Here is an 18334-nt window from a genome sequence, read left to right as displayed (position 1 = left end):
TACCTTACACTACGCCTGACTAAATCATATTTCTAGCAGCCCTTTCACATTTTTGTGCCATTGTAAAAGTTGCAGTAGCATATCATTAGTTGCAAAACATGTGGGAAAATGACATGCCCTACACCTTGCCTGACTAACTCAACATTTCTAGAAGCTGTGTCACTGGTCGGGCCCTCTAGATGGTTTTTCAGCACCAGGAACAGGTTTGTGTGTGTGTGTGTGGATGCTGTTCAGCACAACGGACAGACGTGTTAACCTGTTTGGATGCTGTTCAGCACCAAGGACAGGGGCCCAATCAGCACCTGACACTGAGAAAATGTGTAACTTAGGCAACCTAAAAACCAAGAATAATGATATGACTACAATATCGCTATTGTGTAGTTTACATCATATAAAATTATATCATAGATTACCTGTAGTAGGTTTGTCATGTTACTAGTAGTCAACTTCATTCTAAGTGTTTAAGTTGCAACACTGATGTGGAAATACAATCATATGATGTTAACAGTCATTAAAAAGAACTTAAAATGCAGTTTTCTTTATCTTAGCAGCAGAAGCAACAGCAGAAGCAGTCGTATGGGATGATCTTTATCTTCATTGCCATCTTGTCTTGTCTTTGAGCCTTCCTAAGTCATCAGACGTCTTCACAGCTTGGCCCTGTTAGCTTCAAGGAATGGCTTCAGGTACTTGTGGTAGGACTGGTGCACCTGGGGATAAAAGTGTGTCAGGTATTAATGATAATTCTTCACATTCTTGTAAAATCACAACATGTGTCCACTTCTTTCAAAGTGATAGCCTTACAGCAAAAGCTTTCTTCACATCTACATCTATACACAACTGTCATTAACATTTTTGTCCCCTGTGATTGATATATATGGTTTATAATAACTGTTAGGTGAAACTACACATGTCCAGGCCAAAACTGAATGAAAACTGATTTTTCAGAAATGTCTGTTCACAATTGCTATTGCAACATGCCTAGTTGTTGTTAAACACAATTCTTTGTACTCACATCCGTTTTGTTGAGAGGAGAGGCCTTGGCCCACTCCAACAGATGTTCATAGACGTTCCCATCGTAGCGCCCCAGTACGGAGTTCAGGATCCCGTCCGGGAAGTCGAAGGCATCGACAAGAGCCACGGCGTCAGGACGGAGCTTGGCCATGAGGGCGTTGATGAGACGTCTGGCTTGGTGGATGTCTGTACCGGTCAAGTAGCCGTCCTGATAAAGAGTGAGTGAACATTAACGTCTGCAAAGACATTTTAACCTACAGTTTGATGAATTAAAGATTGTGTTGCTAGAAATTGGAAAGTTTCTGATTCCTTAAACCAAAAAAGACTGACTTCCCCCCCCCCCCCCACAAAAAAACAACTTGCTAAGGCTGCAGGAGATAAACCATTTACTTTAAGGTAACATAACAGAGTCACCATCTTTCTATATTTTGTAAAATGTATGGCTTTGTGGAGATTACGAGGTATATCCTACCTCCAGAAAGTCGCCACTGTTGTTGACCAGTCCATGTAGAGCGTGCAGCTGACACAGCCTGGTCAGGACGTCAGAGATGGAGCTGTCCAGTGTGGAGTCTGTCAGCCTCTCCGCAAAGTTCTTCACCACAAAGTACTGGCTGTGGGCCTGGCATTACAAAATGGATAAAGTTCTTCAAGTTCCTCTCATTATTTTACAGTTAAATGAAAAGTCAAGACATTTTCATACTCATCTATTTGACCATCTATTCAGTGTTCATGATCTAATAGTTGTGTATCATATTTTACATCAGAAACAATGTACAGAGTTGTACAACAGCTTTAATAGAGATTCCCTAACCATAGCAGCCTTGACGAGATCCACAGATGCGGCATTCCAGGCGTCAGGTTGGTCCTTCCCAGCCTGCCTTTCATTTCTCAGCTGCACAGCAGCCTCGTGGACCAGCCTGTAAAGAAACAAGACGTCTTAAAACTTCTTGACACTCAACTGTTTCTTACCAGTACACTTTTAGCACTGCCTCAGAGAATTTGCGGTCATGTGTGCTCTTAGAGTAATAGGTTGCATCCAAGAGGCACTGACAGAAGACACAGGAAACAAACTAATTTCCAAGAGACTTATTTTTCAATCCCTACCTAGCTGCCCTGTGTCTGTAGGCATCACACAGAACCCCCAGATCCAGCATGTTCCTGGTTCTACCGGCTGCAGGAACCGGCTGTACACCGGACAGGTACGCCACAGAACCAGCCAGCTTCTCACCCTGCAGGGACTGGTTATAACTCTTCATCAGGTACCTGGGGGGAGGAAAAGAATCTGTGTCAGACGTTATGTACATCTAGTACTATTCCTGAAGAGGGTCGAAGTTTTGGTTGAAAATTCAATGATTTTACATGTATTTGAACAAAAGATCAAGATTGTAGTAAAAGATTTACATGTTATTTCCGTACACAATATACAGTCTTCTAACCCTCCTAGATTTGAACATTTTCAACCTGAGTATTCAAAGGGGTCGGAGGATCTAGGATTGACCAAATTTTGTTGGTGAGTGCTGTATAAAGTGTATGGAAATACCGTGTAAAACATTTACTACGTCGATCACCGTCACAAATGAACCTTCATACGAATAGAACAAGATTGTGTTGTAGTATTTAGCATCAGCATAGAGAGGATATACATCCATTGGTTATTGTGTGGGCCAAGTTGCCAACAGCATAGAGCTAACCTTGCTGTTTGGAGCATCATGACGGTGTTCTCTCCCTCGTAAGTTGCGCCAGCAGTCAAGTTGGCGTACAGACGGGGCAGCCCGCTGGCGTGAGAGTACCCATGTCCTCCACATGCCATCCTGCACTCCTCCATTCCCACATTCGCCACCCATGTTGTTAGCGCTTTCAGACCGGCAGAAAGGGCGTGAAGCTGCAGATAAACAGGAGATTCGGGCATGGATTTCTGATGGAATATCTATTCATGGTTCAATACTGCATGCACTGATGTCTAACGTTTTTTGCATATTATACTTACAATTAGCTGAGAGACCCCAGTTCAAGCCTGAACAGGTTATATTGGTTGGAGCTGCACCCGTATTTAGAAAGGGACATAAAAGGGGGTCCTGTGTTCGAGGAGGTGCCACACACAGACACACACACAGACACACACAGACACACACAGACACACACACACACACACACACACACACACACAAACACACACACACACACACACACAGACACACACACACGCACACATAAACAGACAAAGACACACCCAAAACGATACCTCAAGTTTTTATGCAGGTAATAAACATTAACTAGTGTTACCTCAGGCAGGACACTGATGTCTCCCTTAGAAATCTTGTTGGAAGACTTTGTGTAAACAGACATCATGGTTTGTCCTGTCAGCCAGAAGGCGTAGGCAGCAGCCAGGTAGGGGAACAACTTGTACTGCTGGGTGACATAGTCCAACACCTGGGGCTCTGGTTGGCTGGGAGGGCGAGATTTGATCATTCAATGGTTGATATATGAAATTAGATGATATTGTATATGGGTTTAATGATATGATTTATCTTATACAATCTAAAGGGCTATTACCATTTCCGACAAGTGGTTGAGGTCTTCTTTGTTTTAAAGTTATATTGCCAAATCATAACAATGCTGGGTTACGTTGATGAAGGTTAGACATCCAGGTAATAAGATACACAAGAGAACAGTTAGTTACTCAAGCAACTGGATGAAGTTCTAAATATCTCATTTATCCAGTTACCTGTCATGAGTAACTGTTATCTTTCAAATGCTGGGGAATGTCAGAAATAACAAAATTTCAAACTCATATATGTTTTTCAAGTAATTTTTTTAGAAGACATTGAATTTTTGGCGGTACAAATATCTTGTTCTTTCAACTCGTTCTTTTAAACTTCTCTATGGTCGGGTTCATTTTTCCATTGAAATAACATCACTGAACTCACCCCGGTTTCATCTCGGACTGTCGGCGAACACAGCTGTAGCGAGTTGCTATGGTAACAGCCTTTGCGAGGACACTGGCAGATTGCACGACAATGGTTGCTCTCACAAACACCATGGTGCCGTAAGCCAGCTTGGTGCTCTGTGGCTTCACGTATGTGCCGTCTGGCTCAACCTGAAACATAGGCAAAACCTTGTATGGCCAAACTTGGTCTCAACAACCACTTAAACATATAGAGTCACTGGGCACTGGGGTTCACTGGACAAAGCACTGTTGGGCACCGTAACAGACTTTTTTGCAAGAGGAATAAAAGGAGCCATCTACATCCGGGTCTGAGCCAGGTGTTTGCCCGGCCAGCTGTTTTACTGACACTTTTTCGCAAAATGCGAGTAAGCCTGTTACATTTGCATGCTTCGCGTACATGCCAGCTGATTCAACCTAAAGAACACAGTAGACGAAGAGGTGTTTGCGAACAAACAATGTATCAGTATCATTGAATGTATTTCAATATATGCAGTGAAGATGTCAAACAGGAGAAACAACAAATGGAGATATGTGAAAAGGAAACTGAACCAAGCAGTTTACTTTTGCCTCAGGATTAGTAAACAGTAGAATGTTTATATATTTTCAACCAAAATATCACTGATAGATATTTCAGTACCAGGCAATTATGATGTCTTCATCCTAGCTGAACATTCTTCCATCACAACTTTCAATCAGATCATGAAAAATAAGACGACAAACTGACCCTTGAGTACTTCATGAGCATGTTCTCTCGAGGGATCCTGACATTGTTGACAGCCAGAAAGCCGTTTTCAATAGTGTTATACCCAAACTTGGGGCCGATGTCGCCAACAGTCACTCCTATAAACGACAGGATCACAAGGAAAATTGGTCATCATCACAATTTTGTAACACTCCTCCTCTGCCTTAAGGGTAGGCGAGCATTTTTTGCTATGTTTGGAGTTGCCAATATTTAGAATTCAGCAGGTTTGTAGCTCTATGGCCGGCTAACTTTTCTTGAAAACTATTGAGCCTAGTTAGCCAATTTCTATCACCAACCCAAGGTGTCTGGTTCATTTGTTTGTTCGTTCAGACCCTTTTAGGGCCTAGTAGACAATAGGCAGCAAGTGCAGGTTTCAGTAGCAGGGTATATTTTATAGGGAGAGGTTGCTACCCCCTCCCCTTTAACGTGCTTAAGGCTTGAACAAGGGACCCCCATTTTATGTCCCTTCCGAATGCCCTTCCCTGGATTGAACAGGGGTCTCCCAGTTGCCAAATACATGTGATTGGAACCAGGAGCTCAACTGTGAGACTGCTGCCAGTTGATCTATGGACATCCTTAAAGGTGTCCGGTAGAGACTATCAAAACGTGACATGTTTTGTTACCACATGACTACGTCCACAATAACAAATAAATAAATAAACAAACAAACAACCAAACTCACCAGGCAGAGGCTTGTGGTCCTGCAGACTGCGGATCTGCAGCATGAAGGGATGGGGGCCGTAAGACTTGCCGTGGATGTACAGCTGAGCCATCAGGACACAGTAGTTGGCCGTCTTCCCCACTGGATAAGGACAGAACATGAACATGTTACAGATGCAAGTGAATGAACAGAGCTCGGGTTAAGAAGTGTAGTACTAAAAGGAGCCGGGACAAAACAATGGTACACAAAAAAGGTAAGGTATTAAAATTAGTCCTTGTCAACTGAGGTGAATCATGTTTCTTTTTCATGTAGCTAATAGTATTTAGTCCAGCTCTGGTTTTCAGCCAAGTACAAGGCACCACCCCTACTAGTGTGTTGAGCCGCCGGCTGTAGGTCACCATTCAAAAAGACTAATGTAACCCCTGACACTACGTCTGAGTGAGGTGCGACAACTCTGGTGGTTAAAGACCAAAGCTTACGTGCTCCAGGCCACCACTTGTACGCTGTGATCGTCGGTGTGTTGATGACAAACTCCTGGGTGGTGGGGTCATAGGTCGCTGTTGTTTCCAGGCCTCGGAGGAAGGTTCCTGGCAAGATGAAGGGAGGTTAAGTTTGAGTTTATATAGATCCACAATTAGCTTAGTAATATACATGTACATTCAAGTACATTGCAGCTACTCCTCCTGTGGCCCTTATCAACAAGCATAACTAGACAAAATTATGTTTTATCATAGGAAAAGAGACATTGTAAGGCATAAGTATCTGCTTTCCAATATTTTTTTTCCAATCTATGGTAACGTTATATTTTTGCACATATTGCAGCTTATTAGAACAATTTCCAGTATGGTTGCAATGTACAATTGATTGAATAGAAAAGCTCCAAGCTAATTCTGAATCCAAAGAACCGGCCCCACCACCACAATTCTGGACGCTCTGCCTGTTTATGACACCAAAATACAACATTTTCGTATTATCTGTGATAGGAATAGTTTCATTCAATGAATATAAACATTTCAAACAAATACACACCTTTCTGATTTTATCTAATATTGAACCACAAGAAACCATACTTCTATGTTTTGATTTTTCTCTAATCTTCCCCCCTAATCTTCCTCCCGATGACGTCACAATAAACATGGCAGCCGGTTAGGAACAGTTGCACCACGGCTTGTGAAAAACATTAATTGATGAGCAAACAGTGCTCAATTTTTGTGATTACATTCAATTAAAAGACATTATAATATTCAATTTGTTTGCTTCTCAAAAGAATGTTCTTTCCGAGCTGCAGTGCAAAGTTCCAAACCGTCTGCCATGTTCATTGTGACGTCATCGGGAGAGTAAAGTCACTGATCAATGTAAATACCTGGTGCATGGGAAGAATCAAATGCTGGATGTATGATGTTTTGATGGTTTGATGTTCAATAACATCAGAAGAAATTTTGTGGAAATATCATGTGTTATTAAACAATGTTATTATGGTATGTAATTTTAGGAAATGTCTGATTTTGATGTCATTGGTGTCTTATATACTTAAAGCTTGAACTCTCACCATGTCCCATCTCAGTCTGAGCGTACGTGCCAATAATGGCGTATTTTTCCGCCATCTTCAGCCACTTGTCCTTCTGTTCTTGTGTAGCCTGTCCGTACAGGGTGGGCAGGAACATAATCACGTGTACCCCAAAGGACGGTGCATCCGACCCCACAACAGTACTGAATGGGAGAATAGGGACAACAAAGTATTGACTAATCCTCATTTCTAAGTCTACTAAGGGCACACTGATTTAATTTGTTGGTTCTTGGAATTAAAAATATAATGCTTAACTTAAAAATCAAATTGAAAACAGATTTGTACTTGACATACACAGTTTCAAGACTGTTTCAGTTTCTGGCACCCGGGCTAGGAAATAAATTGGTGATGCCTAAAGGAACATCTAATCACGCAATGATTTCCTGTATGTGTTAGTAGAAGAATTGAGAAAAATTATTTTTTAACCACAGTTACTTGTTGAGATCATGACTTCTTGGTCATGGATATAGCCTGTGTGTCATCCTTGTTAGTTTACCAGGGCTCCTACACTCTTTCTCAAACAAACTAGTTTGTAAGGGAGTGAGTGATTATGATTATAAGGGAGCCCCATCTAAATAGGATGTCATCCAGGCTATATTTGATAGGTTTGGGCCTAAAAAAGTTAAGCTTATCAAAAGTACATCCAAAACAGAATTCATGTGTGTTTCTCCTAGCTAAATACAGTAAAGAAATGGCAGCATGGATGAAAAAATCCTGAAGGCAAAATGAACTAGACAGGACACATTTGCAAGCAAATACATAATGCCTGACATTTACATGGTCCAGCCTAACAAACTACTGCTCTGTTAATTCTTACATCTATAAGCTGACCAGCCCCTCCAACTCTGTCCTTTCACTTGCTAAGTTGCTACATAATGTAATCGAACACCACAGGGTGTCTGCTACTTTGCCAGTAACCATGGTACCTTCCAGGTCATTGGCCTTATTTGTTTGAAACAGAAGAAGAAGCGTAAGAAAAAACAATACATTTCTCTTCTGTGATGGAAAACAATGTTAATGATGAGATATTGCTGACGGACAAACCTCCTATAGAATAATTGATCCTGTGCATCAGTGATCTTCAGTTTCTCACCCTTGCTGATCATGGTGATACTCTTCTTCAGCTGGGTCTCATACTGCTGTTCTCGCGACAAGAAGTTCAAGTCTTCATGTTGGAAGTCGGGGTCATTCAGGACAAGGGACTCTGGTGGAGAAGACGGATTGAAGTGAAATGCACGCTGAGCATACCTGATACCTACATGACTACATAAATCAATCCATTGACAAGTTAAGTTGTCTCACAGCTTTATGCTGTTTTGAAACGACTGTGAAATTTGGATAACAAAATTCTTTGTACTGACAACCAAGCTTGCACGCAGCAAGTGTTTTATTCACACTGATGTTTTGGTGACCATCTGTCACCTTCCTCAGGATTCTGGTCAAATTTGTTTTTTTCTGCCTTGATCAATCGTCTCACATTAGGTTTCAATTCTACTTTGAAGTCTAAGATAGGCTGATTGTTAGCTCCAGCAAGGAACTTCAGCTCCTATGACAAGTATTGTTACCTCTGTAAAACGGAGGTTTTGTAGTCACTTGTTTTTACTTGTGTATCTGTAACTCCAGATCGTGTCGATGGATTTGTATGAATTTTGCGAAGTTGGCAGTTATTCAGGTACTAAAAAAAACAAGGCAAATTTGGGGGCCCTAGCAGCTTTTTCAGGTCCTGCAACTTTACAGGCTGACACCCCCTGTTGATAGTGAATGGTCAGTCTATAGCACTTTCAGTACAGGTGTGCTTGAGGTCAGTGACCTCATTTTGGGTCACCCTGCTTGTATGTCTATTCGTGTTTTCGAAATTTTATATTTTCCATATGCCAGTTTCATACAGTTTTGAATAACACAAATACAATTGGACATTTATTAAATCAAACAAAACCTATCATGAGAATCACATATGAGGAGCGGCCTGAACTGGAGCAAGATTAGCGCTCCTACCTGAGCCCAAAGAAACCTATTCTACTCCACTCTACTGTTACTGTTAGATGATAAGCTAGCTTAGGGTACCGTTATACCAAGGACATGGTTAAACAAGTAACTGAGTTGTTGTTACCCACTTGTCGACAGATCATGGAACACAGCCGGACCTCTTTCTACCGATATATTTTGGTAAATGAATCTGCCCTATAACATAATTTAGCCTCACCTAGTTCCCTCTTCCTCTTCACTACTGCCGGGCCACCGTACAGGAAGTTTGTGACATTCTCTGGGTGGAAACTGGCGTTTTCTCGCTCCTTCCGCAAGTCTGGATTCACCGTGACCGCCATCTTGGTGTGTGGGAAAGAGTGAGCAAGGGTCACGGGTCACGGCCGTTAGGTCAATAACCCTGTGGATCGATTTACAAGGGTCGTGCCCGCCAGGGCAATGACCCGGGATTGACATCTTGGGGTCGCGACCGCTCTGAGGCCTCTGATAATAACTTGTTGATGAGCCGTGTAAAAATGGGGGTGAATATGGGAAAATAATGACCCGTAAATGGAACCTTCTGATTGGTCGACGTCATCTGGCTATATGTGATAATAAAGATATGGCACATAGTTGCGCACATATCTTAATACGACATTTATGAATAAATGGGCATTTATTAATAAATTATACAATGTTAATGTCATAGAATGCCAAAGGCAATTCCAATGTCAAAGAAGTTTTGAAAGAACAAAAATGAAGAACCTATATTTTGGTATAACCTCCTTGGTAACCTTACTCTGTCTGTTTTTTTTTTTTAAATTTGTTCATGTCCACGAACTTTTTTTTGACAAACTTTTTTTGACAAACTTTTTTTCATTCGCACGCTCGCGTCAGTTTTTGGGTTCCCAGTGAATGTCATCTATATAATCAAATTAACATGGCCTATTAAATTTTAGGCCGATCAGAATCAGTACCTAAACCACCTAACGTTACCTCTAAGTCCATTGACCTCCAGGTCGTTGGGGGGACAGGTCAGAAAATAGGGTTACGTAATTACAGGGAGGACACAAGATGGCGGCCACAGTGAACCCAGATTTGAAGAAGGAGCGAGAAAACTGCAGTTTTGACCCAAACAAGATCACAAGCTTCCTGTACGGCGGTCCGGAAATAGTGAAGAGGAAGAGGGAACTAGGTGAGGATTATATTTATAGTTTTAAAGTGACGCTACGCGACAATAAAGCTGACAGCACATGCGGAAGACTGTGAAATGTTTTTTTTCTCGAAGTCTATGTATTTGCATCTTTGCCACCACTCAAACATTGAGCTCATATTTCGACAGTATGAAGTGATGTCATGTCAGTGATTCCCTCTTCTTTTGTTGTCAAGTAGATAAAAATGAATGGTGGGCTAGAATCGTCCTTTGCTGAGACACTTGGCAACATACCGACGTAGCGAATTGACTTCTCAACTTTGCTTGTTTAACAAGGGCCGCTGAAAGACAAATTATTATGTCACAAATAAACGTGATCCAAATCAGCCTAGCACGATGAAGAACCGGCCCAGTGTTAACGTTGATGTTTGATTAAAATCAGTTGCTGCTAAACGTTGCATAAAATTCAGCGATACCAACAATTTTCTTTTACTCGTGGAAACCAGTTTTGAACTTTGACCCCGTACTTTCAGGGGCATGTTCTTAGTTGTGTCCACAGCAACTTTCCAACTTTTTTTATTGTCTAATAAAAGTATGTTGTTTATCAGAGTCGCTAGCCCTGAATGACCCTGACTACAAACACGAGGACTTGAACTTCCTGTCACAAGAGCAGCAGTATGAGACCTTCCTGAAAAAGACTTTGCTGATGGTGACAAAAATGAAGGAACTGAAGATAGATGTGGTGGATGGACATTTCTACAGAAGGTAAGGAACTTTGAATAAGATTTTCTTTTTACTTGTTAGCTCTACCAATTCGTTGATCCAGCATTTGACTTAATTTATCTAGCAAATTCCACAACAAGGTATTGATCTCTGACACTTCATAATATAATCAGATCCCTAGTTTATGATGTGTGAATATGAACATTGTATCAACATTGAAATATGATAGTTTAGACCATAGATGTTAAGTTTTCTGTAGCAAGATTGATGACAATCTGTCAATGATAAACAATTGAACTTAATTGTGCATACAACTGTGGACTGGAAAAGAGTTGTATCGTCTTATCGGAGGAGGACGTAAAGCTGGCGGCTCTGTTTTTGAGACTGAGGGAGCTTTAGGGTGTCAAACCTCTGCATGTAAAAGAACCCAACACACTTAACGAGAAGAGAAGAGGTGACCCAGTGTGCCTGGCCAAAAATATGTGAGCCGTACCAAAGCCACATTGTACTGATAGCTAACGAAAAAGCGCCATGCTTCCTCCTCAGTCTTAAGTTTGACTGCTTAACCTTTACCTTTTACAACAGTGTAGAAGGTACATTGTGTGGAGTACTGTGGACTACTAAATGTTTCTTCAATGCAGTGCTGTTATAGGAACAAATCCAGACCCCCTGGGTCTCCACGTAGGGATGTTCCTGCCCACACTGTACGGACAGGCTACACAGGAGCAGAAGGACAAGTGGTTGAAGATGGCGGAGAACTGTGCCATTATCGGGACGTATGCACAGACTGAGATGGGACATGGTGAGACATTCAATGTTTAACTGTTTGTTTGCAAGAGTATGGGGTCTTGGAATGAATATCAGCCAAAAAATTTCCTACATGGAAAACTGTGTTGATAAGAATTTGTTCAAGAAAGACACAATCGGTTGTTACCTTTGGTGCTATGTCCGTTCGTTTGAACAGACCCTAATGTAGTGCCTAGTGGCACATAGGGCAGCAAATCCTTGCTGTCTCAGAAGCAGGGTAATTATTTCTACAGGGAGGGGTTGCTAGCCATTTCCCTTTAACATGCGCAAGGCACCTCCTTGAACACGGGAGTCCCATTTATGTCCCTTCTGAACCACGAGTGCATCCCCAACTTAGATGCCCTACCCAGGATTGAACCAGCGTCTCCCAGTTAGCAACTCCCAGTTGTAACCATGCTTGTTTCAAAGTGTGGTAGCAGGAGACAGACTGAGATACTTCTAAACTATTTATAACAAAGCTGTTTACCTCTTTCTTGCCAGGAACATTTCTTCGAGGCCTGGAAACGACAGCGACCTACAACCCCAAGACCCAGGAATTCATCTTGAACACTCCAACTCTCACAGCATCCAAGTGGTGGCCGGGGGGATGTAAGTTTTATCTTAGGTGCAAAGATAATACCAGGAGTGTGTTTGTTTGTTTGTTATAATTAGCTAGTTAGGATGTTTGTAGCAGCTGCATCATGACAAGTTTGAACCAAAGTAATATAGTGCAATCAGCATGCATCGTTGAAATTTTATATCAGTGTACTCATTCTTGAATGGAGAAAATATACTATTCATGTATTCAGCTGTTTTTGCTGTTTTAGATAGGTTGTCTCCACTGTTATTCATATCAGATTAATTCTTTAAGATTGTTAGATATTAGAAATAGTTCAATAGTCATATATTTACAAGTTGCAAGGAAACTACAAGTTGCCATACATTGGTTACCTATTGCAATTGTTGTGCAATAAAGTTCTTCTATTTCTAGGTCAGTATGCAGTGTGATGTGACATTATTTTATGCTGATTTATGCCATTATGGATTGTGCAATTATGCTATTCCATTTATAATGGGATATGGTTTGGGATTTTGAAATTCTATGCAGATCCTCAACTTATGCGATTGGCCGTGATTCAAATAGCTGGTTTCTACTGTACCTAGATTTTCTGTTCAACGAAATTCTTTGTGTCCTTCTCCAGTGGGCAAGACGTCCAACTACTGTGTCCTGATGGCTCAGCTGTACATCCACGGCAAGTCTTACGGCCCCCATCCCTTCATGGTGCAGATCCGCAGTCTGCAGGACCACAAGCCTCTGCCTGGTGAGTTAATGAAGTTGATAGGCTAGCTGGTTAGTCATTGATTTGACTTATTCAGGCACAGATCAATCTGCAGGACCACAGGCCTCTGTCTTGTGGGTTAATGAAAATGATAGGTTAGCTGGCTAGTTATTGATTTTGTCGATGTTTCAGTATACATTTTACCCAGTTAGTAATCTGTTTTTCTAGGGGTGACTGTTGGTGATATAGGACCCAAATTTGGATATGACTCTATTGACAACGGCTTCCTGGCACTCAACAATGTCCGGATCCCTCGGGAAAACATGCTCATGAAGCACTCAAAGGTTAGCCTTATTCTTGTTTTGCCAATAGAAAATACATTCTTCAACTTTGCTCTTTCAGACCCTTGTAGTACCTAATGGCACACAGGGCAGCAAGTTTGCTTGCTGTTTCAGTAGTAGGGTATATTTCTACAGCAAGGGGTTGCTAGCTCTTCCCCTTAAATGTGCTGGAGACACCTCACGGGACCCTCATTTTACGTCCCTTGTACAGAGACTGGTACAGCAAGGAAACTTGCCACCCTATGCACCACTAGGCATTACAAGATCTGAATGAACAAACAAATTGGCCAAGGTATTATAGCATGTATGTCAAGTCCATGACAATCTGTCACATAGTATTTTGCATTGACATTTTGCTATATATCTTTTAGGTAGCACCAGATGGTACATACGTGAAGCCACCTAGTTCCAAGTTGGCTTACGGCACAATGGTTTTTGTCCGGGCCACGATCGTCAATGACTCTGCCTACGCGTTGGCTGTAGCAAGCACCATAGCGATCCGGTACAGTTGTGTGCGCAGGCAGTCTGAGATGAGGCCTGGGTGAGTTACACTGCTCTTTGTTCCATATTCAATGAACGTAACCATATCAATCACGTTTAGAGATTCTTATTAGTAATTTATTCATTTATTTATTACATGTATCATCATTATTTGTTTTCTTTAGCAAGAGTGGCTCACTCAGTGACTAAGCACAATCATCACTTTTCTAAGAATATTTGGACTTCCAAATTAAAAGTTTTTTGACTAACATGTTTCACAATTAATGATTTATTCCCAACCCTTCCAGCCACCCAGAGCCCCAGGTGCTGGACTATGTGACCCAGCAGTACAAGTTGTTCCCCTACCTGGCTGCTGGCTACGCCTTCTGGCTGACAGGACAAACCATGATGTCTGTTTACACAAAGTCTTCCAACAAGATTTCTAAGGGAGACATCAGTGTCTTACCTGAGGTAATGTATTAAGGAATAAGAATTATGTTAAAGGTAGTCTCATAGCCATTTTGAGGCCTTGGGGCAGTGGGTCGTTATCCACTGTGTCTAGGGTACGGTATTGGAAGGCGGAACTTTACTTCTACCATCTTTTACCTCCCAAACTGAAGTCAGGTACCCATTTTAAACTGGGTGGAAGGAGGAAAGTCAGTGTAAAGTGCCTTTCCGAATGGCACAGTATTAGTTGTATGTCAGTGAATTCGATTGCAGCCCTGGACCTCTGGTTACACCAACACAACGCCACATTTAAAAATGATGTAGTTCAGATTTATGTAGCACACTGTCACAGACATTGATTTCATGATAACCAGCATCAGCTATTTGAGACAATTTGGAAATCAGGACAAGGAATTACAAATCCTTTGAGAGCAGCTGAGATATCTATTTGTAAGAAGAGTAATACATAATTTACAACATTTTTTTTGGTTGAGAATTGTGGTTGTCATTAAAAACAAAATAATTTTCACTAGCAATTTTGAAGTGTTTCAAAGCAGTTTAAAGACTCGGTGTTGATTAACCAATGAAAAGTGTTGATTTTGGGTACTGAATTCCATCATTATTGCTTTTTGACAGCTACACGCCCTTTCTGCTGGTCTGAAAGCGCTGTCGTCATGGGTGGCGAATGTGGGAATGGAGGAGTGCAGGATGGCATGTGGAGGACATGGGTACTCTCACGCCAGCGGCCTGCCCCGTCTGTACGCCAACATGACTCCTAGCGCAACTTACGAGGGAGAGAACACTGTCATGATGCTCCAAACAGCAAGGTTAGTTAGAGTTATTGGAAACTTGATTGGTACAATAGCCAATGGGGTAAATTTGTTCGTCCTAGGTTCATCCTAAGTTTCCTTGCTGCTTCAGTAGCACGGTATATTTTTACAGGGAGGGGTTGCTACCCATTCCCCTGGCCAATGGGGTTAGATGTAACAGAAGAATTGTATTATAATGTTTTTTTCCAGTGGAAGTAAGAAAGAAAAAATAGCAAGGGAGCAAAGGGAGCCAGCAAGATTCAAGTCGCAGGGAACAAATTAAAGAAAGACAGAGTGCATCAGCAAAGAGTGGCCATGGTGGCAGAATGCAGATGATTATGACTAGAAGTAAAATCATTGCATTTTCAGCCAAAAATTTGGCCCTCTTAAAAAAAAACTGTCCCCCTTAAACTTCTAAATGGCATCCTTTCCTCCCCCCAGGTACCTGATGAAGAGTTATAACCAGTCCCTGCAGGGTGAGAAGCTGGCTGGTTCTGTGGCGTACCTGTCCGGTGTACAGCCGGTTCCTGCAGCCGGTGGGACCAGGAACATGCTGGATCTGGGGGTTCTGTGTGATGCCTACAGGCACAGGGCAGCTAGGTACTACTGGGATCGAAAAATAAGTCTTTTAAAATTTTAACTTTTGCTGTGTCTTCTGTCGGTGTCTCTTGTATACGATGTATCTCTCTAAGAGCAAAAATGAGCGCAAATGCGCTGAGGTAGTTGAACCGTAGTTCTAAAAGTGTACTTGTAAGAATCGGTCAAGTGTCAAGAAGTTTTCGATTTTAAGACATCTTGTTTGTTGTCTCTTCAAAGGCTGGTCCACGAGGCTGCTGTGCAGCTGAGAAATGAAAGGCAGGCTGGGAAGGACCAACCTGACGCCTGGAATGCCGCATCTGTGGATCTCGTCAAGGCTGCTATGGTTAGGGAATGACTCTCTATTAAAGCTCATTGTTTCATTATTTCTGATGTTAAATATGATACACAGTTATGAACACTGTGCAAGTAGATAAATAGATGAGAAGAACTCAATAATTAAGATCTTTAACCTTGATGTCACCAGGCCCACAGCCAGTACTTTGTGGTGAAGAACTTTGCGGAGAGGCTGACAGACTCCACACTGGACAGCTCCATCTCTGATGTCCTGACCAGGCTGTGTCAGCTGCACGCTCTACATGGACTGGTCACCAACAGTGGAGACTTTCTGGAGGTATGATATACCTCGTAATGTCCACATGCCTCTCCACAAAGCTACACATTTTACACAAACCAGAAATATAGAAGAAAATTGGATGGTAGATCTGTTATGTTACCAGAATGTTTTATCTCCAGGACCTGTAGTGACCATGCAGCCATGGCAAGTTTTGTTTTTGTGGGAAAGTTAGACTATTTTGGGGTTAGGAACAAGAAGCTGTCTGATTTTTATTAACAATCTTACATTCATCAAACTACAGGTTGAAATGTCTTTTCAGATGTTAATGTCAACTATTCTTTCTGTCAGGACGGCTACTTGACTGGCACAGACATCCGCCAAGCCAGACGTCACATCAACGCCCTCATGGCCAAGCTCCGTCCTGACGCCGTGGCTCTTGTCGACGCCTTCGACTTCCCGGACGGGATCCTGAACTCCGTACTGGGGCGCTACGATGGGAACGTCTACGAACATCTGTTGGAGTGGGCCAAGGCCTCTCCTCTCAACAAAACAGATGTGAGTCAAAAGAAACATGTTTGAAAAATAACAGACATGTTGCAATAGATATTGTGGACAGACATCTCTAAAAAAATCAGTTTTCATTCGGTTTTGGCTTATGCCTGTACGTTACATGTGTAGTTTCAGCACAGATCAATCACAGAGCACAAAACTGTTGACGACAGTTGTGTATAGATATAGATGGAGAAAACTCTGATGTCACTGGCTGTAAGGCTCTCACTTTGATTTTACACAAGTGAGTGTAAGTAGTGGCGGTATGTAATGATTTTACCATAAGAATTGTTGTAACACCGGACACACTTTTATCCCTAGGTGCACGAGTCATACCACAAGTATCTGAAGCCGTTCCTCGAAGCTAACAGGGCCAAGCTGTGAAGACGTCTTATAACTTGAGATTAATAAGAAGGCTCCAAGACAAGACGGCAGTGAAGATAAAGATCATCCTATACGGCTGCTTTTGCTGTTGCTTCTGCTGCTAAAATTAACAAATTTTCTATCACTGACTGTAAACATCATGTTGTATTACCATGTGAATTTCTCAAACATTTGAAATGAAGTAAAAGAACATGACAAACCTACCAGATCTAGAGGGAAATCTATTATATGAGGTATCTTATCTTATGAGGGCATAATGAGATATTTTATTATATGGTTTTATTATGGACACAATGAAAATTGTGTATATAATTGTTCTGGTGCAAGGTAGCCTGTGTGACAATCTCGGGCCGTTTGGGCCCCCTTCCCCAATGTTCCTGTGTTCTAACGGCCTTATATGGGAGAGCTGGAAAGATTCACATAAGTGCCATAATGCACCGAATTTCCATGATATTATGTATACAGATAGCTTGGACAAAGATGTACACAATGAAATGTAAGTTATTCAAATTAGGACTTAATTTTCATAATTGAGGAGGAAAATCTATATTTGCAGTGTTTTCTATAATATGACCTTAGTACATGTGACATATGTAATTCGTGTCAGGTAGAACATTTACAGATACCAGTAATGTAAATAAGGGCTTGATTTGCATAATTAGTGCAAAAGCTCCTTTGTGGTAAATGGTGAGAATTACATACTTGTAACATGTGTACCGGTATGTTAGTTGAAGGTATACACCACTATGTATATATTATGTAAATGTGTCATTTGTTTTTATTTTGTATAATTTATGATGAAATGTAAACATGGTATGCTGCCCAAAGAAATGACTTTCACACATACAATATGTGCAATTGTGTTACGAGACCATCATTTAAAATAGAGTATGCTAATTACAGTCTTATTTGTATAATCAATGAGACAAGATAAAACAATAAATCTACAAAGGCTCGAAATTTTTTCATGGAGGTCTCCAAACTCTTGTTTATACATGTAGTAACACGCCAACCTTACCGTAAATTTCGTCTTTGGTCAGTAGAACCTATTCTAACGTTATTTATTTTAGCATGTAAAACGATGTACTGTAATGGTATGGAATTAAACCTTAGTTTTAGGCTTTGAAATAAAACTTCAGATTTAAACCACCATTACGATATTACGTGAATTTTAAGTCGTCTTTACTTAAGTCTATTTTGCTTTTGTTAACATTGTTGCACATCTGCTTTGACTTTGGAAGACTTCGCTCAATGCTGGAAATGTACATTTCAGGTTACTTGTACTGAATGCACACGGCAAAAAAATTACTCGCACCAAAGCGCGTTTGCGTTCACAACA

At 41.3% G+C, this 18334-nt stretch overlaps 2 protein-coding genes across 2 annotated transcripts; one reads left to right on the top strand and one right to left on the bottom strand.

Annotated features, from left to right (window-relative positions):
* Positions 1–117: 117 nt before the first annotated feature.
* Positions 118–9291, bottom strand: LOC136424053 (peroxisomal acyl-coenzyme A oxidase 1-like). Its single transcript, XM_066412465.1, has 14 exons — positions 9132–9291; positions 7973–8132; positions 6911–7071; positions 5841–5948; positions 5383–5502; positions 4683–4798; positions 3939–4108; positions 3295–3457; positions 2703–2893; positions 2116–2274; positions 1823–1928; positions 1484–1630; positions 1013–1219; positions 118–707 (listed from the first exon to the last, which is right to left on the bottom strand). Exons 1-14 carry the CDS (start codon positions 9250–9252, stop codon positions 645–647), a joined length of 1992 nt encoding a protein of 663 aa, XP_066268562.1. The 5' UTR covers positions 9253–9291; the 3' UTR covers positions 118–644.
* Positions 9292–9928: 637 nt separating this feature from the next.
* On the top strand, positions 9929–17198 carry LOC136424056 (peroxisomal acyl-coenzyme A oxidase 1-like). Its single transcript, XM_066412468.1, has 14 exons — positions 9929–10085; positions 10652–10808; positions 11408–11568; positions 12054–12161; positions 12755–12874; positions 13061–13176; positions 13545–13714; positions 13962–14124; positions 14737–14927; positions 15351–15509; positions 15726–15831; positions 15973–16119; positions 16411–16617; positions 16933–17198. Exons 1-14 carry the CDS (start codon positions 9965–9967, stop codon positions 16993–16995), a joined length of 1989 nt encoding a protein of 662 aa, XP_066268565.1. The 5' UTR covers positions 9929–9964; the 3' UTR covers positions 16996–17198.
* The last annotated feature ends 1136 nt before the right edge of the window (positions 17199–18334 follow it).

Source organism: Branchiostoma lanceolatum, chromosome 18, assembly GCF_035083965.1.
Source record: "Branchiostoma lanceolatum isolate klBraLanc5 chromosome 18, klBraLanc5.hap2, whole genome shotgun sequence".
NCBI classification, from domain to species: Eukaryota; Metazoa; Chordata; class Leptocardii; order Amphioxiformes; family Branchiostomatidae; genus Branchiostoma; species Branchiostoma lanceolatum.
This window is presented reverse-complemented; position numbering and strand designations above follow the sequence as displayed.

Bases quoted from the DNA above. Each gene is read 5' to 3' on its own strand.
- LOC136424053 (XM_066412465.1), bottom strand. From the start codon at position 9,252: ATGGCGGTCACGGTGAATCCAGACTTGCGGAAGGAGCGAGAAAACGCC. The intron at 4,799-5,382 runs GTGAGTTTGGTT...TGTCGTTTATAG, and splicing joins GGACCACAAGCCTCTGCCTG to GAGTGACTGTTGGCGACATC. The intron at 1,631-1,822 runs GTTAGGGAATCT...TTGTAATGCCAG, and splicing joins ATCTCGTCAAGGCTGCTATG to GCCCACAGCCAGTACTTTGT.
- LOC136424056 (XM_066412468.1), top strand. From the start codon at position 9,965: ATGGCGGCCACAGTGAACCCAGATTTGAAGAAGGAGCGAGAAAACTGC. The intron at 12,162-12,754 runs GTAAGTTTTATC...GTCCTTCTCCAG, and splicing joins CAAGTGGTGGCCGGGGGGAT to TGGGCAAGACGTCCAACTAC. The intron at 16,618-16,932 runs GTGAGTCAAAAG...TTTTATCCCTAG, and splicing joins CTCCTCTCAACAAAACAGAT to GTGCACGAGTCATACCACAA.